The sequence below is a fragment of the Nerophis lumbriciformis genome, linkage group LG20, assembly GCF_033978685.3.
Source record: "Nerophis lumbriciformis linkage group LG20, RoL_Nlum_v2.1, whole genome shotgun sequence".
NCBI lineage: Eukaryota > Metazoa > Chordata > Actinopteri > Syngnathiformes > Syngnathidae > Nerophis > Nerophis lumbriciformis.
The window spans coordinates 5,078,592-5,103,066 of record NC_084567.2 but is presented as its reverse complement, the minus strand read 5'-3'; the positions used below and the strand labels follow the sequence as shown (position 1 = coordinate 5,103,066).

The 24,475-nt window shown below is 41.6% G+C and overlaps 1 protein-coding gene across 1 annotated transcript; it reads left to right on the top strand.

Moving 5' to 3' along the window:
- On the top strand, positions 1-19,656 carry LOC133619206 (uncharacterized). The gene is made up of 2 exons (XM_061980139.2): positions 1-608; positions 17,665-19,656. The coding sequence occupies exons 1-2, from the start codon at positions 185-187 to the stop codon at positions 18,888-18,890; spliced, it is 1,650 nt and encodes a 549-aa protein (XP_061836123.2). The 5' UTR covers positions 1-184; the 3' UTR covers positions 18,891-19,656.
- The last annotated feature ends 4,819 nt before the right edge of the window (positions 19,657-24,475 follow it).

Below are 24,475 nucleotides of genomic sequence, written 5' to 3'. Positions count from 1 at the left end.
CGCAGCTCAAACACCAAGATGGCGGACTGAACTGCCCGAGCTTACCGAAAAAGTTTTTTTTAATTTACGACATAGCAGCGAGATACATTCTCAAATGTTCACATTTTCTAACGCCCAGGACACAAAACTTGAGTTTGGAGCGACGAATTATTACCTGAAGTGAAGATTGAAGACGTGATAGAAGATGGACGACTACTGCTATGCTAAGATGGCGACGTCCGCTAAAAGAGAACATGAAAGAGAATCAACTTCCAGCAAATCACCAACGGAGATAAAGACGAAAAGTGCACATGAAGATGAGCGAGTTGAAGTCATTTTGGAGGCTGTTCTAAGCTTTGAAAAGAGGGTCGATGAGAAATTAGCCGACTTTGTTGAAGAACGTAAACAAAGAGCCGCCATGATTGTTAGCTTGAAGAAGGCAGTGGAGTTCACATCAGAGGAGATGAAAGAATGCAAAAGTCAAATGAAGAAAGTGGAAGAGCAAAACAAGCGCTTGTGTAGAGAAAATAATGATTTGAAAGAAGAGATGTTGGCGAAGAGTAAGAGATGTGCAGTGTGTGAAGAGAAGACTGGACCACATGTCTACATCAACGTGCAGAGGATTGGAGGTAATAAAGAAGAGAAATGTTATGATTACTGTCAACATTTGGTTGGGAAATTACCCAAAAGTGTCGCAGCTCGTAATTTAAAGGGGAACATTATCACAATTTCAGAATGGTTAAAACCATTAAAAATCAGTTCCCAGTGGCTTATTATATTTTTCGAAGTTTTTTTCAAAATTTTACCCATCACGCAATATCCCTAAAAAAAAGCTTCAAAGTGCCTGATTTTAACCATCGTTATATACACCCGTCCATTTTCCTGTGACGTCACATAGTGATGCCAACACAAACAAACATGGCGGATAGAACAGCAAGCTATAGCGACATTAGCTCGGATTCAGACTCGGATTTCAGCGGCTTAAGCGATTCAACAGATTACGCATGTATTGAAACGGATGGTTGTAGTGTGGAGGCAGGTAGCGAAAACCAAATTGAAGAAGAAACTGAAGCTACTGAGCCATATCGGTTTGAACCGTATGCAAGCGAAACCGACGAAAACGACACGACAGCCAGCGACACGGGAGAAAGCGAGGACGAATTCGGCGATCGCCTTCTAACCAACGATTGGTATGTGTTTGTTTGGCATTAAAGGAAACTAACAACTATGAACTAGGTTTACAGCATATGAAATACATTTGGCAACAACATGCACTTTGAGAGTGCAGACAGCCCAATTTTCATCAATTAATATATTCTGTAGACATACCCTCATCCGCGCTCTTTTCCTGAAAGCTGATCTGTCCAGTTTTGGAGTTGATGTCAGCAGGCCAGGAAAGCTAGGGTCGATAGGGGGTTTAGCTCGCTCGTCTGCGGGAACAAACTACCGCCATTGCTTGCCGTGCTACCGAGGCCCTTTGTCCCTGAATTGCTCACACACTCCGGCAGATTCAATGGGGGTCTGGCGGCAGATTTCTTTGACTTTATGGTTGGAAATGCATCTGCTTTGAGTGTCGCAGGATATCCACACATTCTTGCCATCTCTGTCGTAGCATAGCTTTCGTCGGTAAAGTGTGCGGAACAAACGTCCAATTTCTTGCCACTTTCGCATCTTTGGGCCACTGGAAAAGAGCGCGGATGAGGGTATGTCTACAGAATATATTAATTGATGAAAACTGGGCTGTCTGCACTCTCAAAGTGCATGTTGTTGCCAAATGTATTTCATATGCTGTAAACCTAGTTCATAGTTGTTAGTTTCCTTTAATGCCAAACAAACACATACCAATCGTTGGTTAGAAGGCGATCGCCGAATTCGTCCTCGCTTTCTCCCGTGTTGCTGGCTGTCGTGTCGTTTTCGTCGGTTTCGCTTGCATACGGTTCAAACCGATATGGCTCAATAGCTTCAGTTTCTTCTTCAATTTTCGTTTTCGCTACCTGCCTCCACACTACAACCATCCGTTTCAATACATTTGTAATCTGTTGAATCGCTTAAGCCGCTGAAATCCGAGTCTGAATCCGAGCTAATGTCGCTATAGCTTGCTGTTCTATGCGCCATGTTTGTTTGTGTTGGCATCACTATGTGACGTCACAGGAAAATGGACGGGTGTATATAACGATGGTTAAAATCAGGCACTTTGAAGCTTTTTTTAGGGATATTGCGTGATGGGCAAAATTTTGAAAAAAACTTCGAAAAATATAATAAGCCACAGGGAACTGATTTTTAATGGTTTTAACCATTCTGAAATTGTGATAATGTTCCCTTTTAAATTTGTGTTGTTTTTTTTGTTATTGTCTTGATGCGTTTGCATTTGTTGTGACTAGAGATGTCCAATAATGGGTTCTCAGGACCATCAAGGACAAACATCGATGTTAGCAGGTTTTGACTTCTTTATTTTTCAATAAAGCTGCCTTCAGGTCGGGTGGCTTTTCCGCTCTCGCCTCTCCAACCGCTCGCTCTTCCGGTCGCTTTTCAGCCGTCCCCGGCGTCGTCTGCGTCTGGCTCTCTGCCTCTCGCGCTCCGCGTCCGCTTCTCGCCGTCTGTCTCTCGCTGCATGCGTTGCTGCGTGTCTTGCCGCTGGCTCTCCACCTCCTTCTACCCTGTTGTTCTCGGCGCCTGTCCTTTTAAACACTGAGAAGGGATTAATAGATTGTGCCCAGCTGCGCAATCCACGCACCTGTAGTCCATTTGGACGCAAGTCCGCTGGCCACGCCTCCTCGCCGCCATCTTAGAGCGGGCCCCAGTGTGCACTGCCCCGCTGACGGACTACCGGCCACGCCTCCTCGCCGCCATCTTGGAGCGGGCTCCGGTGTGCCCTGCCTCGTTGTCGATCTGCCGGCCCCGCCTCCCCACAATGGTTTTTTAGCCAATATTCGATATTCCGATATTGTCCAACTCTTAATTACCGATTCCGATATCAACCTATACCAGGGGTCGGCAACCCACAATGTTGAAAGAGCCATATTGGACCAAAAATACAAAAACAAATTTGTCTGGAGCCGCAAACAATTTAAAGCCATATTACATACAGATAGTATGTCATGAAATATAAATTGAATTAATATGACTTAAAGGAAACTAAATTAGCTCAAATATACCTACAAACGAGGCATAATGATGCAATATGTACATATCGCTAGCCTAAATAGCATGTTAGCATCGATTAGCTTGCAGTCATGCAGTGACCAAATATGTCTGATTAGCACTCCACACAAGTCAATAACATCAACAAAACTCACCTTTGTGCATTCACGCACAACGTTTAAAGTTTGGTGGACAAAATGAGACAGAAAAAGAAGTGGCATAAAACACGTCCTAGAAAGTCGGAGAAAGTTATATATGTAAACAAACTACGGTGAGTTCAGGGACCGCCAAAATTAGTAGGACAAAACGGCGCTCGCCAAATACTCGAATCAGTGAAGCATGTTTAATATAAACAGTGTGCTTTATAACAATTAGGGAGGTTTGTGTCATGTTTGTCCTCCTACAGAAACCATATTAAAACAAAAAATATATTTTTTCCCCCTCATCTTTTTCCATTTTTTATACATTTTTGAAAAAGCTACAGAGAGCCACTAGGGCGGCGCTAAAGAGCCGCGGGTTGCCGACCCCTGACCTACACCGATATACACAGTCGTGGAATTCCCCTCATCTTTTCCCATTTTTTATACATTTTTGAAAAAGCTCCAGAGAGCCACTAGGGCGGCGCTAAAGAGCCACGGGTTGCCGACCCCTGACCTATACCGATATACACAGTCGTGGAATTAACACATTATTATGCCTGATTTTGTTGTGATGCCCCGCTGGATGCATTAAACAATGTAACAAGGTTTTCCATAATAAATCAACTCAAGTTGCGGAAAAAAATGCCAACATGGCACTGCCATATTTATTATTGAAGTCACAAAGTGCATTATTTTTTTTTAAACATGCCTCAAAACAGCAGCTTGGAATTTGGGACATGCTCTCCCTGAGAGAGCATTAGGAGGTTAAGATGGGCGGGGTTGAGGTGGGGGAAGGGGGTGTATATTGTAGCGTCCCAGAAAAGTTAGTGCTGCAAGGGGTTCTGGGTATTTGTTCTGTTGTGTTTATGTTTGTCATTCTTGTTTGGTGTGGGTTCACAGTGTGGCGCATATTTGTAACAGTGTTAAAGTTGTTTATACGGCCACCCTCAGTGTGACCTGTATGGCTGGTGCATTCACTTGTGTGTGTGAAAAGCCGTAGATATTAAGTGATTGGGCCGGCACGCAAAGGCAGTGCCTTTAAAGTTTATTGGCGCTCTGTACTTCTCCCTACGTCCGTGTGCCACTCCGTACAGCGGCGTTTTAAAAAGTCATGAATTTTACTTTTTGAAACCGATACCGATCATTTCCGATATTACATTTTAAAGCATTTATCGGCCGATAATATCGGCAGCCCGATATTATCGGATATCTCTAGTTGTAACCTTTTTCGGCCACCGTAGATACCCACCAGTCTGTTTAGATAACTGATGTTGCGCGCAGGGGCGCCGCTAGGGATTTTGGGCCCCATGAAAAGAATCTTTACAGGGCCCCCAACACAGCGTCAACATTTTTTGATGCTATTTTACATACATTTATGCATTTTAATGGTATTTTTGACTATTATTACCATATTTTTGAAAGAAGAACAGCATCACAGTTGACATGTACAGCAGGGGAAGAACTGAGCACTCTGAATACAATGGAATTCATTTTGAGTCATTTTTTTGCTGCACCACTGTTTCTTAAGTTGGAAATAAAACTCTTCCATGAAAAAATAGCAATTATAATCAGTGGAGAGAAAAAAATCTCAGCAAAAACAAAAACGCCATCAGAATACAAAATGGCCATATATGATTTCTCATAATTTAAGTAGAACTTAATATATGAAAGAATGGTAAATATACCGTATTTTCCGCACCATAAGGCGCCCTGGGTTATAAGCCGCGCCTTCAATGAACGGCATATTTCAAAACTTTGTCCACCTATAAGACGCCCCGTGTTGTAAGCCGCATCTAACTGCGCTAAAGGAATGTCAAAAAAACAGTCAGATAGGTCAGTCAAACGTTAATAATATATTAAAAACCAGCGTGATGTGGGCGCGCACGGAGTCGTACATCAACATGGACGGAGCTGCGTGAAAAAAGCCACCCGGCCTCTTCGCGTAAACTTCCCTTAACCACTCGCTCATCTTTTCTTCATCCATCCCTTCGAGTTAGCTTTTATGATGACGCCGGCTGGAAAGGTCTCTTTTGGCAAGGTCTTCCTTTTGAATATCACCATGGGTGGAAGTTTCTGGCCATTAGCATGGCAAGCTAGAACCACAGTGAAGGATGACTTCTCATTCCCTGTGGTGCGAATATTCACCGTACGTGCTCCCGTTGTATCCACAGTGCGGTTCACAGGAATATCAAAAGTCAGTGGAACCTCATCCATGTTGATAATGTTCTCTGGCCGGATCTTTTTTCAGCTATCTTGTTTTTACAATATGCACGGAAAGTAGCCAGCTTTTCTTGAAAGTCTTTAGGCAGTTGCTGTGAAATAGTAATCCGTGTGCGGATGGAGAGATTGCGTCTTTTCATGAACCAGATCCCTGTCGCTTAGTAGGAGCCATTTTGTGGTCTTTACAGATGTAACCACACAAAGGAAATGAAACGTACGGTAATATCCGCGCGCTTTTTCTTCTTCTACGCGGGCGGGTGGTTGCTTACAGTAGAAGAAGAAGCGCTTCCTGTTCTATGGGGGCGGGTGCTTACCTTGGCGGTTGCTTGCGTAGAAGAAGAAGCACTTCCTCTTCTACGGGGAAAAAAGATGGCGGCTGTTTACCGTAGTTGCTAGACCGAAACTTTATGAAAATGAATCTTAATATTAATCCATATATAAAGCGCACCGGGTTAAAAGCCGCACTGTCAGCTTTTGAGTAAATTTGTGGTTTTTAGGTGCGGCTAATAGTGCGGAAAATACAGTATGTCTGATTAGCACTCCACACAAGTCAATAACATCAACAAAACTCACCTTTGTGCATTGATGCACAAAGTTAAAAGTTTGGTGGACAAGATGAGACAGAAAAAGAAGTGGCATAAAACAGGTCCTAGAAAGTCGGAGAAAATTATACATGTAAACAAACTACAGTGAGTTCAGGGACCGCCAAAATTAGTAGGACAAAACGGCGCTCGCCAAATACTCGAATCAGTGATGCATGTTTAATATAAACAGTGTGCTTTATAACAATTAGGGAGGTTTGTGTCATGTTTGTCCTCCTACAGAAACCATATTAAAACAGAAAATATATTTTTTCCCCCTCATCTTTTTCCATTTTTTTATACATTTTTGAAAAAGCTCCAGAGAGCCACTAGGGCGGCGCTAAAGAGCCGCGGGTTGCCGACCCCTGACCTATACCGATATACACAGTCGTGGAATTAACACATTATTATGCCTGATTTTGTTGTGATGCCTCGCTGGATGCATTAAACAATGTAACAAGGTTTTCCAAAATAAATCAACTCAAGTTACGGAAAAAAATGCCAACATGGCACTGCCATATTTTTATTATTATTGAAGTCACAAAGTGCTTTTTTTTTTTTTAAACATGCCTCAAAACAGCAGCTTGGAATTTGGGACATGCTCTCCCTGAGAGAGCATTAGTAGGTTGAGGTGGGCGGGGTTGAGGTGGGGAGCGGGGGTGTATATTGTAGCGTCCCAGAAAAGTTAGTGCTGCAAGGGGTTCTGGGTATTTGTTCTGTTGTGTTTATGTTTGTCATTCTTGTTTGGTGTGGGTTCACAGTGTGGCGCATATTTGTAACCGTGTTAAAGTTGTTTATACGGCCACCCTCAGTGTGACCTGTATGGCTGGTGCATTCACTTGTGTGTGTGAAAAGCCGTAGATATTAAGTGATTGGGCCGGCACGCAAAGGCAGTGCCTTTAAAGTTTATTGGCGCTCTGTACTTCTCCCTACGTCCGTGTGCCACTCCGTACAGCGGCGTTTTAAAAAGTCATGAATTTTACTTTTTGAAACCGATACCGATCATTTCCGATATTACATTTTAAAGCATTTATCGGCCGATAATATCGGCAGCCCGATATTATCGGATATCTCTAGTTGTAACCTTTTTCGGCCACCGTAGATACCCACCAGTCTGTTTAGATAACTGATGTTGCGCGCAGGGGCGCCGCTAGGGATTTTGGGCCCCATGAAAAGAATCTTTACAGGGCCCCCAACACAGCGGCAACATTTTTTGATGCTATTTTACATACATTTATGCATTTTAATGGTATTTTTGACTATCATTACCATATTTTTGAAAGAAGAACAGCATCACAGTTGACATGTACAGCAGGGGAAGAACTGAGCACTCTGAATACAATGGAATTCATTTTGAGTCATTTTTTTGCTGCACCACTGTTTCTTAAGTTGGAAATAAACTCTTCCATGAAAAAATAGCAATTATAATCAGTGGAGAGAGAAAAATCTCAGCAAAAACAAAAACGCCATCAGAATACAAAATGGCCATATATGATTTCTCATAATTTAAGTAGAACTTAATATATGAAAGAATGGTAAATATATATATAATATAACGTTGCAGACTGAGTCAAGCTTCCTTTTGCAAGCTTCCCCACATCGGCAGTGAAGTGTATATACTCACAAGAACCCGAATAGCTTTGTCTTTGACCTTTTTTTTAACTTACAACTATACCTAATATATAAAGGGGTGGAAAAGTGACTATTACCTGCAGGGAAAACATTAGCTAACCAGAAGGCAATAATTTAAACAAAAAACACCTGCTTAAAAGATCTAATACAAATGTCCCTGAGGAATGTAAGGTGGGAGTACTGTAATTACCTAACGTTACATTATTATTTTCCATAACAATTTAGCCCCCTCCACAATATTAACCCGACGTTAAAACAGAATTAGCTATTTATTGATTAGCAATTGCCGAGTCATGTAACATTAGCTTAATGCTAAAAATCCAGGTTACTATCACATTCTGTAACAGACAAATAATTTCATGTAGGCTAACGTTACCTACCTGCTACCTCTGTCTTTTCTCGTTTCTCCTCTTCTTTTCTCTTTTTTCTTCCCTGGGCACCTGACAGTTTTGGCCGTTTTGACATCTTGTGTTAATTTTTTGATGTGGTGACGTCCAAAAAGAGTCATGATACGGGAAGGGAGGGGGCGCACCGTGCGGGGGGAGGAGGGGGGGCGTAATGTTGTAACAAATAATATTTCTATTAAATAGGCTTTACTTTGCATTTTAATTAACGTGAGATTATTTTTTGTATTTAGAAATAATAGTAACAACTTTTTTTTTTTTTTTTTTTTCTCCAACATTTGTGGCACTGGCATGGCGCCCCCTGATGGATGGCGCCCTTAGCATTTGCCTATACGGCCTATGCCACGGGCCGGCCCTGATTGACAGCATGGCAAGACTGCAAAGTCTTTCCTGAGACATTGTGGACCTAAATATTGGGTGACATATTGTCGACCCTTCAACTCCTTCTCCTCTCTTATTTTCTTTTCCTTTCTTTTTTGGCTGCCTGATTTTTGAGGCCTACTGCTGTCTCCTACGCTTTGCCCGCTGTGGCGCTGTCTGTGACAAATCGCCAGTGCGCTACCTGCAGCTGATCCAGTCGGACTGAACCATTTAACGTAAATAGAGGGGGGGAAGGGAGGGCCCTGCAGGGGTTGATGCTTCCAAAACAAATAAAGGTATTGTTACCAGGACATGGAAAATAAAACATGTGTGATTATATGTTAGTTAATAACTTAGTGTCATTATTTTTTTCTTTATTATAATTTCATCATCATTGGGGGCCTCTCTGGGCCCCTCTCCATCATGGGCCCCTAGAATCCGTCTCCTTTACCCCCCCTTTTCGGCGCCCCTGGTTACGCGGTGATGATTGCACAGACGGGCAGATAGACTTGAGTAATGTTTATCGTCCTTATGATAAAAAGTGTTCAACTTAATTTAAAGTCTGCCGTTCTTAAATCCCAAGTTTTCTTTTTTCTAGTATTAATAAAATGGATTGATTGCCTTTTAAAACGATGTTAGATAACAGATGGATGTAGTGGACTCTTAGAAATACAAACCGATAGATCGACGTAGTGGATGAATCGTTACACCCCAAGTTAATACTAATAACTAACAACACAGATTTGTTTTTAAATACACAATACAGGCCAAAAGTTTGAAAAACCATTGAATGAGAAGGTGTCCAAACCCTAACCCTATACTGTATATATATATATATAAACATTTTTTAATCCCTTTTGAATGAAATCTATGCGTCATTTTATACATAATATATAATCAAAATATAATTATTTTGACTATGTATAGGGATGGATTCTATTGCATGGTTTGCATTTTTTGCTCGTACCTGCTTTTAGTGGTAAGATCTAGGCCCTTTTGCACTCTGTTTGCTGCACAGTAGCCATATTGGTTTGGTGGCCCACAATGTTGTTTACGGTACTTCCGTTCTAAAGTCACGTGTCCGAATACAATCTGTTGGCAATCTGGGGGAAAACCCTGCATCCGCGCTTCTCACCAGTTGTTTGGCAAACGGCAAGCGATGACCCAGAGTGTGGAGTTTTTCGATACCCTAATACTGTAGCTTATTTTTTATGAAAATACATTAAAGTGCAGTTTGAATTTTGTTTCCGGAACAAAGGGTTTTTATTCACAAGCTCAAAAATGATATAAACTAAAATTGTCTCCAGAGGGGGAACATTATCACCAGAAGTATGTAAGCGTCAATATATACCTTGATGTTGCAGAAAAAGGACCATATATTTTTTTAACCGATTTCCGAACTCTAAATGGGTGAATTTTGGCGAATTAAACGCCTTTCTAATATTCGCTCTCGGAGCGATGACGTCACAACGTGGCGTCACATCGGGAAGCAATCCGCCATTTTCTCAAACACCGAGTCAAATCAGCTCTGTTATTTTCCGTTTTTTCGACTGTTTTCCGTACCTTGGAGACATCATGCCTCGTCGGTGTGTTGTCGGAGGGTGTAACAACACGAACAGGGACGGATTCAAGTTGCACCAGTGGCCCAAAGATGCCAAAGTGGCAAGAAATTGGACGTTTGTTCCGCACACTTTACCGACGAAAGCTATGCTACGACAGAGATGGCAAGAATGTGTGGATATCCTGCGACACTCAAAGCAGATGCATTTCCAACGATAAAGTCAAAGAAATCTGCCGCCAGACCCCCATTGAATCTGCCGGAGTGTGTGAGCAATTCAGGGACAAAGGACCTCGTAGCACGGCAAGCAATGGCGGCAGTTTGTTCCCGCAGACGAGCGAGCTAAACCCCCTATCGACCCTAGCTTCCCTGGCCTGCTGACATCAACTCCAAAACTGGACAGATCAGCTTTCAGGAAAAGAGCGCGGATGAGGGTATGTCTACAGAATATATTAATTGATGAAAATTGGGCTGTCTGCACTCTCAAAGTGTATGTTGTTGCCAAATGTATTTCATATGCTGTAAACCTAGTTCATAGTTGTTAGTTTCCTTTAATGCCAAACAAACACATACTAATCGTTGGTTAGAAGGCGATCGCCGAATACGTCCTCGCTTTCTCCCGTGTCGCTGGCTGTCGTGTCGTTTTCGTCTGTTTCGCTTGCATACGGTTCAAACCGATATGGCTCAATAGCTTCAGTTTCTTCTTCAATTTCGTTTTCGCTACCTGCCTCCACACTACAACCATCCGTTTCAATACATGCGTAATCTGTTGAATCGCTTAAGCCGCTGAAATCCGAGTCTGAATCCGAGCTAATGTCGCTATAGCTTGCTGTTCTTTCCGCCATGTTTGTTTGTGTTGGCTTCACTATGTGACGTCACAGGAAAATGGACGGGTGTTTATAACGATGGTTAAAATCAGGCACTTTGAAGCTTTTTTTAGGGATATTGCGTGATGGGTAAAATTTTGAAAAAAACTTCGAAAAATATAATAAGCCACTGGGAACTGATTTTTAATGGTTTTAACCATTCTGAAATTGTGATATTGTTCCCCTTTAAGAACATGTTGTATCTGAGGAGTTGGATAAAAATATTTAGGATAGGATAGGACTTTATTGTCATTGCACAAGTACAGCGAAACTATGTTTTCAGCACAAACCCGTTCAAGATTAGACAAACAAACAGTGTACAGGGTTACAGAACAGGAACGCTGATGGGTCGCCAAAGGCTCCCCCGTAAAAGATAAGAACAAGGTAAAACGCTGGGGAAGAAGATGAGTAAAAAAATACAATCTAGACTGGGCTCCTAAGGGGGCCTAGTCTGGAGTGGGAAAAAACCTCCATGCAATGCACACATAAACACGTTACATTTAATCACGACAACTCGCAACTAGGGATGATACTCGAAACCGGTTTCCCCGGTTGTTCGATAAGAAAAGAACCGAGTCCTCGGGCTCAAATCCCTTTTTGAGAACCGGTACCCGTTATCGAGACCACTATAGTAAAGAAAAAGAGTTGGTTCTTTATTCGAATCCCTGGGAACGAATCCCGTCCCGGCCAGAAATGCCCTTTGAGACATCACAAGAAATGACGTCACGTAGCTCAGTCAATAGGCGCAGATAGGGAAAGCAGGAAAAAAATGGACCGGAAAAAGCGCTCCAAGGTGTAATAAAGTTCAAAACAAAAGGTATAATCCAATGAATACCGTATTTTCCGCACCATAAGCCGCCCCGTGTTATAAGCCGCGCCTTCAATGAACGGCATATTTCAAAACTTTGTCCACCTATAAGCCGCCCCGTGTTATAAGCCGCATCTAACTGCGCTAAAGGGAATGTCAAAAAAACAGTCAGATAGGTCAGTCAAACTTTAATAATATATTAAAAACCAGCGTTCTAACAACTCTGTTCACTCCCAAAATGTACGGTAATGTGCAAATGTGCAATCACAAACATAGTAAAATTCAAAATAGTGCAGAGCAATAGCAATAACTTAATGTTGCTCGAACGTTAATGTCACAACACATAAAATAAACATAACACTCACTTTCTGAAGTTATTCTTCATTCATAAATCCCTCGAATTCTTCCCCTACGGTGTCCGAATTAAAAAGTTGGGCGAATTACGGGATCCAAAATGGCCGGCTCCGTCTCGTCGAAGTAATCGGAGTCAGTGTCGCTGTTGTTTTTCCAGCAGTTCCGTGAATCCTGCCTTCCGGAAAGCTCGGACCACAGTTGAGACCGAAATATCCGCCCAGGCATTTACGATCCACTGGCAGATGTTGGCGTATGTCGTCCGGCGCTGTCTCCCTGTCTTAGTGAAGGTGTGTTCGCCTTCGGTCATCCATTGTTCCCACGCCGTTCGCAGTCATGCTTTAAATGCCTTGTTGACACCAATATCGAGCGGTTGGAGTTCTTTGGTTAATCCACCCGGAATGACGGCGAGTGTTGTATTTGTGTGCTTCACTTGTTTTTTGACACCATCTGTGATGTGGGCGCGCATGGAGTCGTATATCAACATGGACGGAGCTGCGTGAAAAAAGCCACCCGGCCTCTTCGCGTAAACTTAAACTTACCTTAACCACTCGCTCATCTTTTCTTCATCCATCCATCCCTTCGAGTTAGCTTTTATGATGACGCCGGCTGGAAAGTTCTCTTTTGGCAAGGTCTTCCTTTTGAATATCACCATGGGTGGAAGTTTCTGGCCATTAGCATGGCAAGCTAGAACCACAGTGTGTCGCTTAGTAGGAGCCATTTTGTGGTCTTTACAGATGTAAACACACAAAGGAAATGAAACGTAATACCCGCGCGCTTCTTCTTCTATGGGGGCGGGTGCTTACCTTGGCGTAGAAGAAGAAGCACTTCCTCTTCTACGGGGAAAAAAGATGGCGGCTGTTTACCGTAGTTGCGAGACCTAAACTTTATGAAAATGAATCTTAATATTAATCCATATATAAAGCGCACCGGGTTATAAGCCGCACTGTCAGCTTTTGAGTAAATTTGTGGTTTTTAGGTGCGGCTAATAGTGCGGAAAATACGGTAACTTTACTGAGATATTTGAGCAGGGTACAAACACATGACCAACACTTTTACGACCAACCGGATGCATAGCAACCAGGCTAGCAACGCACCTCCTTTACGGCAGCTGTCGCAACGTTCTTAAAGCAACCGCAGCACATACATATATATACAACATATCTCCCTTTTTTAACTTTTGTTTTTCTTTCCTTGTAAACAAAGCAAAATCCCACTGTATATGTGTTGTCTGTCTAATTATAAATAATGCAGACGAGGCGTGTTGGCTGAGTTCTTGACGTTTACTTTCACAGCGTGCTCATAACCTCATTCTTAGCTGCCGGGTGGCGACATGCAACAACACTTTTCCGGGGCTACCGCGCATGCTCGTCACTCCCGTTGCATGCTGGGTAGTTGTTATATTCCCTAGCTCAGTGGTTCTCAACCTTTTTTCAGTGATGTGAACATTTTTTTAATTCAAGTACCCCCTAATGAATCAGAGCAAAGCATTTTTGGTTGAAAAAAAGAGATAAAGAAGTAAAATACAGCACTATGTCATCAGTTTCTGATTTATTAAATTGTATAACAGTGCAAAATATTGCTCATTTGTAGTGGTCTTTCTTGAACTATTTGGAAAAAAATATATAAAAATAACTAAAAACTTGTTGAAAAATAAACAAGTGATTCAATTATAAATAAAGATTTCTACACATAGAAGTAATCATCAACTTAAAGTGCCCTCTTTGGGGATTGTAATAGAGATCCATCTGGATTCAGGAACTTAATTCTAAACATTTCTTCAAAAAAAAGAAATCTTTAACATCAATATTCATGGAACATGTCCACAAAAAATCTAGCTGTCAACACTGAATATTGCATTGTTGCATTGTAATGAATGGAATAGCCTACTTGATTTGATGTTCAGTGTATGAACTTACATTCATATTTTGTTGAAGTATTAGTCAATAAATATATTTATAAAGGATTTTTGAATTGTTGCTATTTTTAGAATATTTAAAAAAAATCTCACGTACCCCTTGGCATACCTTCAAGTACCCCCAGGGGTACTCGTACCCCCATTTGAGAACCTCTGCCCTCGCTCATAACATCACATCTTTCCCCCTGTAAAGAAATAATGTTAACTCAATAAAGTGTATTTCTTTTTTTAGCTTTAACTTTTAATTTTTTAGCATTGTAACCACATTTGCAAACAACTTTTCTCTTCATAGAATTTTCTTTCAATAAAGAAATGAAGTGCAAAAATGTCAAAGCATCATAACAAACAGTTATGTCAAATAGCAGCAGAAGTGCACTTTTTGGAGAGCTGTATTATTTTCAGTTTTGTGCCCAAGGGACTGATTTTATTTAACACTATTATTATTTATACACCTATAGTGATCACAGAGACAGGTTGTTTTTGTGTTACTGTATATATTTGTTTTTCTGAAAAATCCCACTTAATATACTTTGGGTAACAACAGTCAATATTTATTTTATTTTTTAAATTTTTTTAGGGGGGTAACAGTCAATATTTATTTATTTATTAGATTTAATTTTTTTCTTATATACCGGTAATAAAAGTGAGCTTTTGTTAAAGGGGAACATTATCACAATTTCAGAATAGTTAAAACCATTACAAATCAGTTCCCAGTGGCTTATTATATTTTTCGAAGTTTTTTTCAAAATTTTACCCATCACGCAATATCCCTAAAAAAAGCTTCAAAGTGCCTGATTTTAACCATCGTTATAAACACCCGTCCATTTTCCTGTGACGTCACATAGTGAAGCCAACACAAACAAACATGGCGGAAAGAACAGCAAGCTATAGCAACATTAGCTCGAATTCAGACTCGGATTTCAGCGACTTAAGCGATTCAACAGATTACGCATGTATTGAAACGGATGGTTGTAGTGTGGAGGCAGGTAGCGAAAACAAAATTGAAGAAGAAACTGAAGCTATTGAGCCATATCGGTTTGAACCGTATGCAAGCGAAAACGCCGAAAACGACACGACAGCCAGCGACACGGGAGAAAGCGAGGACGAATTCGGTGATCGCCTTCTAACCAACGATTGGTATGTGTTTGTTTGGCATTAAAGGAAACTAACAACTATGAACTAGGTTTACAGCATATGAAATACATTTGGCAACAACATGGTCGTGGAACTGTGGACCAGCTCTATACTCTCGGCAGGGTCCTTGAGGGTGCATGGGAGTTTGCCCAACCAGTCTACATGTGTTTTGTGGACTTGGAGAAGGCATTCGACCGTGTCCCTCGGGAAGTCCTGTGGGGAGTGCTCAGAGAGTATGGGGTATCGGACTGTCTGATTGTGGCAGTCCGCTCCCTTTATGCTCAGTGCCAGAGCTTGGTCCGCATTGCCGGCAGTAAGTCGGACACGTTTCCAGTGAGGGTTGGACTTTGCCAAGGCTGCCCTTTGTCACCCATTCTGTTCATAACTTTTATGGACAGAATTTCTAGGCGCAGTCAAGGCGTTGAGGGGATCTGGTTTGGTGGCTGCAGGATTAGGTCTCTGCTTTTTGCAGATAATGTGGTCCTGATGGCTTCATCTGGCCAGGATCTTCAGCTCTCACTGGATCGGTTCGCAGCCGAGTGTGAAGCGACTGGGATGAGAATCAGCACCTCCAAGTCCGAGTCTATGGTTCTCGCCCGGAAAAGGGTGGAGTGCCATCTCCGGGTTGGGGAGGAGATCTTGCCCCAAGTGGAGGAGTTCAAGTACCTCGGAGTCTTGTTCACGAGTGAGGGAAGAGTGGATCGTGAGATCGACAGGCGGATCGGTGCGGCGTCTTCAGTAATGCGGACGCTCTATCGATCCGTTGTGGTGAAGAAGGAGCTGAGCCGGAAGGCAAAGCTCTCAATTTACCGGTCGATCTACGTTCCCATCCTCACCTATGGTCATGAGCTTTGGGTTATGACCAAAAGGACAAGATCACGGGTACAAGCGGCCGAAATGAGTTTCCTCCGCCGGGTGGCGGGGCTCTCCCTTAGAGATAGGGTGAGAAGCTCTGCCATCCGGGGGGAGCTCAAAGTAAAGCCGCTGCTCCTCCACATCGAGAGGAGCCAGATGAGGTGGTTCGGGCATCTGGTCAGGATGCCACCCGAACGCCTCCCTAGGGAGGTGTTTAGGGCACGTCCGACCGGTAGGAGGCCGCGGGGAAGACCCAGGACACGTTGGGAAGACTATGTCTCCCGGCTGGCCTGGGAACGCCTCGGGGTCCCACAGGAAGAGCTGGACGAAGTGGCTGGGGAGAGGGAAGTCTGGGCTTCCCTGCTTAGGCTGCTGCCCCCGCGACCCGACCTCGGATAAGCGGAAGAAGATGGATGGATGGATGGAACAACATGCACTTTGAGAGTGCAGACAGCCCAATTTTCATCAATTAATATATTCTGTAGACATACCCTCACCCGCGCTCTTTTCCTGAAAGCTGATCTGTCCAGTTTTGGAGTTGATGTCAGCAGGCCAGGGAAGCTAGGGTCGATAGGGGGTTTAGCTCGCTCGTCTGCGGGAACAAATTGCTTGCTGTGCTACCGAGGTCCTTTGTCCCTGAATTGCTCACACACTCCGGCAGATTCAATGGGGGTCTGGCGGCAGATTTCTTTGACTTTATCGTTGGAAATGCATCTGCTTTGAGTGTCGCAGGATATCCAAACATTCTTGCCATCTCTGTCGTAGCATAGCTTTCGTCGGTAAAGTGTGCGGAACAAACGTCCAATTTCTTGCCACTTTCGCATTTTTGGGCCACTGGTGCAACTTGAATCCGTCCCTGTTCGTGTTGTTACACCCTCCGACAACACACCGACGAGGCATGATGTCTCCAAGGTACGGAAAACAGTCGAAAAAACGGAAAATAACAGAGCTGATTTGACTCGGTGTTTGAGAAACCGGCGGATTGCTTCCCAATGTGACGCCACGTTGTGACGTCATCGCTCCGAGAGCGAATATTAGAAAGGCGTTTAATTCACCAAAATTCACCCATTTAGAGTTCGGAAATTGGTTAAAAAAATATATGGTCTTTTTTCTGCAACATCAAGGTATATATTGATGCTTACATAGGTCTGGTGATAATGTTCCCCTTTAAAGCAAATATTGTGTGTTTTTTTCCATATACAACAACCTATCTGGACTCGATAAGAGAATCGATAAGGAATCGGTTCGATAAGAGGATCCGATAATAGGCTCAAACTCGATAATTTCTCATCAAACATCATCCCTACTCGCAAAAGAGGGGCGGGGAGTTGGGACCCTGGGGGTCGACTGCTGCTCTGCGCTGCCAGCCGTCCATCACCCCGAGGGGAAACAAGCGGTGTTGAAGGCGTGGGGTGGGGGAGGGTGTGTGTGTGTGTGTATGTGCCCATTGTCTTGGGTGGGATGATGTAATGTGCATAGACTGGGGCGAGCTCCAGGTGTTGTTGAGGAGGGGGGGAGGTCAAAAGCGATATATAGAAATTAGTTGTTTTCCTGATTAAATTAGTAGGTAAGTTATATATAGTTCAATCACAAAGACATTCTGTGCATGCCTGCGAGGCTGCATTGAGGGCGGGATTGCTGCACGCACCACAACATGAGCTCCAGCAGTCAGTGAGTAACGTAATGTAACACAATGAACCTATTTGTGTTCTTTCAGACGTCGAGCAGCTGATTGGTCATCCTGAAAAACATCCGCCTCAGCTGCAGGGGGGGAGCTCTACTTTGAAGCCGGACGCTTCACAGCCCCCCCACTTTAAAGAGGAAGAGGAGGAACTCTGGATCACTCAGGATAAAGAGTGTCTTCTAGAGCAGGAGGAGGTTGATCTCTCCAAGTTGCCACCGCCTCTTCTCTCTGTGAAGACTGAAGATGATGAAGAGAAACCACAATCCGACCACCTCTTAGCTCCACTATCAGATAGCGAGGCTAAAGACGAGGTTGATGTAACTTTGAGCAGCGATACGGACTGTGAAGGTGATATGAGGACTCACACTGACAACACACCCTCTGAAAGCTCTAAAAAGAAGACATGTAAAAATATTTTTAACTGTTTAGTTTGTGGTATGAGATGTACTACAAAGAGCCGTTTGACTGAACACATGAGAAAACACACAGGAGAAAAACCATTCCAATGTACAGTTTGTTGCAAAAGCTTTTCTTATAATGGCAGTTTGACTCACCACATGAAAACACACACCAGAGAGAAAAAATTTCACTGTTCAGTTTGTGATAAAAGCTTTTTTCAAAAGAACAGTTTGACTCAACACATGGGAACGCACACGGGAGAAAAACCATTCAAATGTCCAGTTTGTTGCAAAAGCTTTATTTATAATGGCAGTTTGTCTCACCACATGAGAACACACACGGGGGAAAAAACATTCAACTGTTCAGTTTGTGGGCAAAACTTTTCTCACAAGAACAGTTTGACTCAACACATGAGAAGACACACGGGAGAAAGACCTTTCGATTGCTCAGTTTGTGGGCAAAACTTTCCTTACAAGAACAGCTTAATTCAACACATGAAAACGCATACAGGAGAAAGACCATTTGATTGTTCCGTTTGCGGTAAAGGCTTTTCTGTTAAAAGCAATTTGACTGTGCACATGAGAACACACACAGGAGAGAAGATATTTACTTGTCCGGTTTGTTGTAAAAGCTTTTCTCAAAAGGGCAATTTGACCGATCACATGAGAACGCACACTGGAGAAAGACCGTTAAGTTGCTCATTTTGCAGTAAAAGCTTTTCTAACAGACACTGTTTGAGTCGACACGAAATGAAACATACGGAAGAAAATCTATTCAACTGTTCATTTTGTGGCCGAAGCTATACTCAAAGGAGATATTTGCTTGCTCACCTGAAAACACACCGTAGAAAACACATCTAGTTGTCCTGTTTGTGGTAAAAGGTACACTCAAACATGATGTCTAATTGAGTAGTTCAGTAACCACTTGGCCCTCCAACTACCAACATAATAACCAACATTAAAATGCAGTAGCTTAGTCGACCTTAATATTCAAGGTTTTATTTAACAAGCATGATTAGTATTTTGGCCGATGTAACATTACACACAGTTTGAATGGTAACATTGTATTTAAATATGGGAAAATAAAACATCATACCTGCCAACTACTCCGGTTTTCCCGTAATTAGTACGGTTTTCATCAACCTATTCCGGGTTACGGTTGCAGTGATAAAAAATACGGTTTTTCATTAATTTAAAAGAAATATTTTTTAAAAATGCGCGAGGCTATTTATAGCACCGCTGCCAAGCAGTTGCCATTGTTTCCAAACGAGCGAACGATCATGGAATCAGCCGGAGAAAAATCGCAAACGAGTCTTAAACCGAAAAGAAAACTGCAGTCATTCCGTGAAGAATATTCAAAAGCCTATCCGGGAATAATTATCCGTTCCAAAAAGGGTGAAAACTACGCGAATTGCACCTTGTGCAGACAAGATTTTTCGATCGGACACGGAGGAAATAGCGATGTAAAAGACCACGTTGGGACAAAAAAACACAAGTCTAATGCCGTTGCTAGCGATACAAGTGGAAAACTTTCAACGTTTTTCGGATTTTAGCCACAAAAAGGTAATGACACCAATGTTATCTATTGGAATTGTTTAGTACTGTTATACTGTTAAAAGTGTTTATACTATTTATGCTTTCAAGTCCAAGTTGAAGAAATCTTGTTAAATGTTGACAGCATAACTACCAAAATACAGAAGTATGTCCTTAATATTTTTGCAGTGCTATTTCTGTTGAAAAGTTAAAATGATTACATTAGAGATGTAATGTGCCACTTTTCAAGTGTCTGATGGCTTAAATTAATTTTCATTAATTTGTCATATTTTGAATTCTTTTGAAAGGCTTACAAAAAAACTACATTTGAATTATAATTCCATGCTATTGACAGGACTATTAATTTTAATGAAGTTAGCTTACCATGTTTACAGTATGATAATTGTGATAGAAATGTGAATTTTAGGCACAGAATATTTTTTACAATTGAACAAGGCAGTAGATTATACAAGCTTGGACAGAAAGTTAATAATGACACCAATTTTTTTTTTAATGGAATTGTTTAGTACTGTTTTACCATTTGTTTACTGTAAAAAGTGTTTATACTGTTTATACTTTCAATGAACAAATTGAAGTCTTGTGAAAGGTTGACAGGATAACTGGCATTAACTGTCAAAATAATTTCAAACTATTGAAGTTAGCTTACAGAATAAACATGTCAATCAACTCATATGATTTTTGCTGTAATATTTTTGTTTTGAAAAGTCACTGTGACTGATAGAAAAGTGATGGTTTTAGCAACATTTTAACCTGTCTGAATGCTAATAATCATTTTGCGTCGGGGGGCGAAGCCTGAACCCCCCACCAGGACTTTGTCCTGGACCTACCGGGGCCTGCGGCCCCTGGACCCTGGCTACTAGGTTTTTCTGATTTCAAAAGTTGGCAGGTATGAAACATTAATCACTTAATAAAGTAAATATTTGGTGTTCTAGTGGTATACGTACAACAGTTTGACAATCACTGGTCTAATCACATGAGAACACACATTCAGAGAGAAACTATTTGTTTGCTCAGTTTGTGGTAAAACATTTTATCGGAGAGAAGTCGTCGTCGTCTGCGCTCAGAAAGTCTGCCATGATTTGTTGCAGCAATCACAGAACACTCTTGATGCTGCTGCTGTTGATGGAAGTAGCGTGAAGTTGCAATGCGCTCTGAGAAATCAATTCACCCAGGAAGTCATTTGCTGACAGAAAAGGCTTAAAATGACCCAAAAACTGTAATCATTACATGACATTATTACGTGTTTAGAATTTGCCTGTCATTGATTGTATATACAATATTGTTGATGGTTGTAGATGTTTTTTGAAGGCTTTATAGATTTAAAAAAAAAGATGACTCCCCATTACCTGCGCTGTTAGCTGCCTCATGCTAACAGGTTTTGATTATTTTGAGCACACAGAATATGGAAAGGTGTGTGTGCTTCTCACTCATGAGATTTGTGAATGATTGCAAAATTCCCCCCCCAAAAAAAGTTCAGTGTTTCTTTAACACAAAGGAAGACAGTGTCATGATCGTTACCCGGATCATGGCATGATTTATGTTGGTTATGTTTCTGGTTTTAGTCTGTTTCCTGGTTGCACCCTCTTTTCCTGTTTATTCTTGGTTTCCATGGGCACTGATTCTCCTCACCTGTCTTAGTTTTGCAATTAGTGTTTCCACCAGGTGTTTTGGCTAATCACTCCCCTTTATAGTTTCCTGTCACCCAGCAGTAAGTGCTGGGTCAATGTTTGCTCTACGCAACATTTACGTTTCCCCTGGTTTTCTCCTCATAGTAAATTTGTGCACGCTAGCATTCCTTGTTTATCACCCTTGGTGACATTTTGTTTTTTTTGTTTAGCTCCACGCTTGCTAGCGTCCTCAGTTTCGTATTTTTGTCCTGCCTTTTATTTATTAAAATACTTAAATCTTACCTGTACGCCGCTCCTACTTGTCTCCTGCCTTGGAAGGAACACACCAGCGCAGCTATGCGTCCCCGCAGACGTAACAGACAGTCTGATTTCATCAGTCACTTTAATAACAGTCAAGTGAGAGCTCAAATTCAAAGACCGGCAACACGTGTTTGGCCTTCACAATAAAAGCGGTGCACTGACAAAGACTGTAAGTCAAAGTATTTAGTAAGTTTATAATTGTATTATTCAGAAGTAAGAATACATGTATAATAAAACTGATACATACTAATGTATTACTTGTGTTTTTTTTAATACATGAAAAGACACTTTAAAAAAAGATTTGCAATACTCAGGGGGGAAAAAAATCACAATTATTTTCCACAATCGTTCAGCCCAAGAATCATACCTGCCAACTACTCCGGTTTTCCCGTAATTAGTACGGTTTTCATCAACCTATTCCGGGTTACGGTTGCAGTGATAAAAAATACGGTTTCTCATTAATTAAAAAAAAAAAAAAAAAATTAAGTTTTATTCACGAAATCACGTAACAACAATGACAATCGACACTGCTTCCCGTAACTTCCTATCGAGCCATTCCGAATGCCATGCGCGAGGCTATTTATAGCACCGCTACCGAGCACGAGGCACCAGTTGCCATTGTTTCCAAACGAGCGAACGATCATGGAATCAGCCGGAGAAAAATCGCAAACAAGTCTTAAACCGAAAAGAAAACTGCAGTCATTCCGTGAAGAATATTCAAAAGCCTATCCGGGAATAATTATCCGTTCCAAAAAGGGTGAAAACTACGCGAATTGCACCTGGTGCAGACAAGATTTTTCGATCGGACACGGAGGAATTAGCGATGTAAAAGACCACGTTGGGACAAAAAAACACAAGTCTAATGCCGTTGCTAGCGATACAAGTGGAAAACTTTCAACGTTTTTCGTCGCCCAAACAGATTCTTTGGATGTGATAAATGCCGAAGTTTTATTTACGGAGGCAATAATTGAGCATGGACTTCCAATCGCACTGGCTGATCACATGGGACAGTTATTTCGGAAAATGTTTCCCGACTCGAAAATCGCCAAAAAATATGGATGTGGTCGAACCAAAACATCAAACATTATTCAGTGTCTTGGAACAGAATCCTCAAAAAGTATCGCCGATGTCATGAAGACGGAACCATTTAGCATGTCGACTGACGGCAGCACCGATTATGACGATGTAAAACTGTACCCCATTTGTGTTCGATATTTCGATGACGACATTGGAAAAGTATTGTCAGTACTTCTGTCTTTGAGGGAATGCAATACGGCTTCCACAGGCGAAAACATTTACAAAATACTCGCGGAAGAAGTAGACTCAAACGAAATTCCTTGGCAGAATTTGGTTTGCTTTGCTGCCGATAATGCTGCAATGATGATGGGATCTAAAAAGGGTGTTGCAGCTTTCATTACGGTAATTTCAAACTATTGAAGTTAGCTTACAGAATAAACATGTCAATCAACCCATATGATTTTTGCTGTAATATTTTTGTTTTGAAAAGTCACTGTGACTGATAGAAAAGTGATGGTTTTAGCAACATTTTAACCTGTCTGAATGCTAATAATCATTTTGCCCTGGACCCTGGCTACTAGGTTTTTCTGATTTCAAAAGTTGGCAGGTATGCAAGATCAGAGAGAGGAGAAAAAACGTTTTAAATGCTCAATTGGTGGCAGATGTTATTAATTTAAGAAATGACTGCTGGCACACACGTGGACACAAAACAGATAGAAGTTGTTTTTGTCTATTTTGTGCTAAAAGATTGTTAAATGATACAAGTGTGATGTCACATGTGAGAAGTCAGCTAAAAAGTGAGGATCTGCTGCGGTGTGTATGATACCAGATTCCCTCACGAGTGATTAGAACAGCAGTAACAGTTTCCTTCAACTCAGCCAAAGAAGATAGAACAAGATCATTTGAGAGAAAAGGAGGGGCTGGGCAGTGTACATAATATACAAGGTTTGCAAAGGTATATCATGTAAATATTCAGAAATATTATTGTACAAATATTGTTTTGCTGTTTACAGCTCACATTATAAACAGCAAGGTGCAAATGATGTAATTAAAAGAAACCATTCAGCAGCACAAGCAATTTATTTGAGATGTGTTTACAATTTATGTTGTATTATGTAAAAACTAATGCAATGTGTTCTAATGTGAAAAATACACATTAAAAGTTGTTTAAAAAACAGTATTTGTCATGTCTTCATGGGATAATAAATTACAGAAAGTATAATAGGTATCTTATCGAATGAAAAATATCCAGTATTGCCCATCAGCACTGGAGTGTGAAGAGGAGTAGAAGAAGACGGGTGGTCCTGACCATGCTGACGTTTGGCGCATGCGCAGACGGATCAGGTAGCTCAGCACATCCGGTAAGCCAAAAGACTCATGGTGGCGATTGGAGGAAGTTTCTCCAAGCTTAATAACAGCAGGAAAAAACGTATTGGATCATAAATGTGATAAACACATCAGGAACACTGAGTTTAGATAGAACACAGGTGTCAAACTCAAGGCCCGGGGGCCACATCTGGCCCCGCCAAGTCATTGTATGTAGGATAGGATAGGATAGGACTTTATTTTCATTCCCCCTCCCTCATCTCTCATCTCTCCTGCTTGCTTCTTTGTTTTGTCTTGTCTTAACTTTCCTGTTGCCTCTTTTTGCACTGCTCTCCAAATCTAAACAATGAAACTAATTAACTGCCCTCTCAACGAAATTGACAGGATCTTGGGTTTGGGGGGAACCTGCTTGTCTTGACAGAGCGGTTGTAATCAGAGCAAAGGGTGGCTATTTTGAAGAAACTAGAATTTAAAACATGTTTTCAGTTATTTCACCTTTTTTTGTTAAGTACATAACTCCTCATGTGTTCATTCATAGTTTTGATGTGACAATCTTCAATGTAAATATTCATGAAAATAAAAAAACACATTGAATGAGGAGTACTGTATATATATATATAT

Excerpts from the sequence above, each read along its gene's own strand:
- LOC133619206 (XM_061980139.2), top strand. The coding sequence starts at position 185 with ATGGACGACTACTGCTATGCTAAGATGGCGACGTCCGCTAAAAGAGAA. Across the intron at positions 609-17,664 it reads CAACGTGCAGAGGATTGGAG|ACGTCGAGCAGCTGATTGGT; the intron begins GTAATAAAGAAG and ends GTGTTCTTTCAG.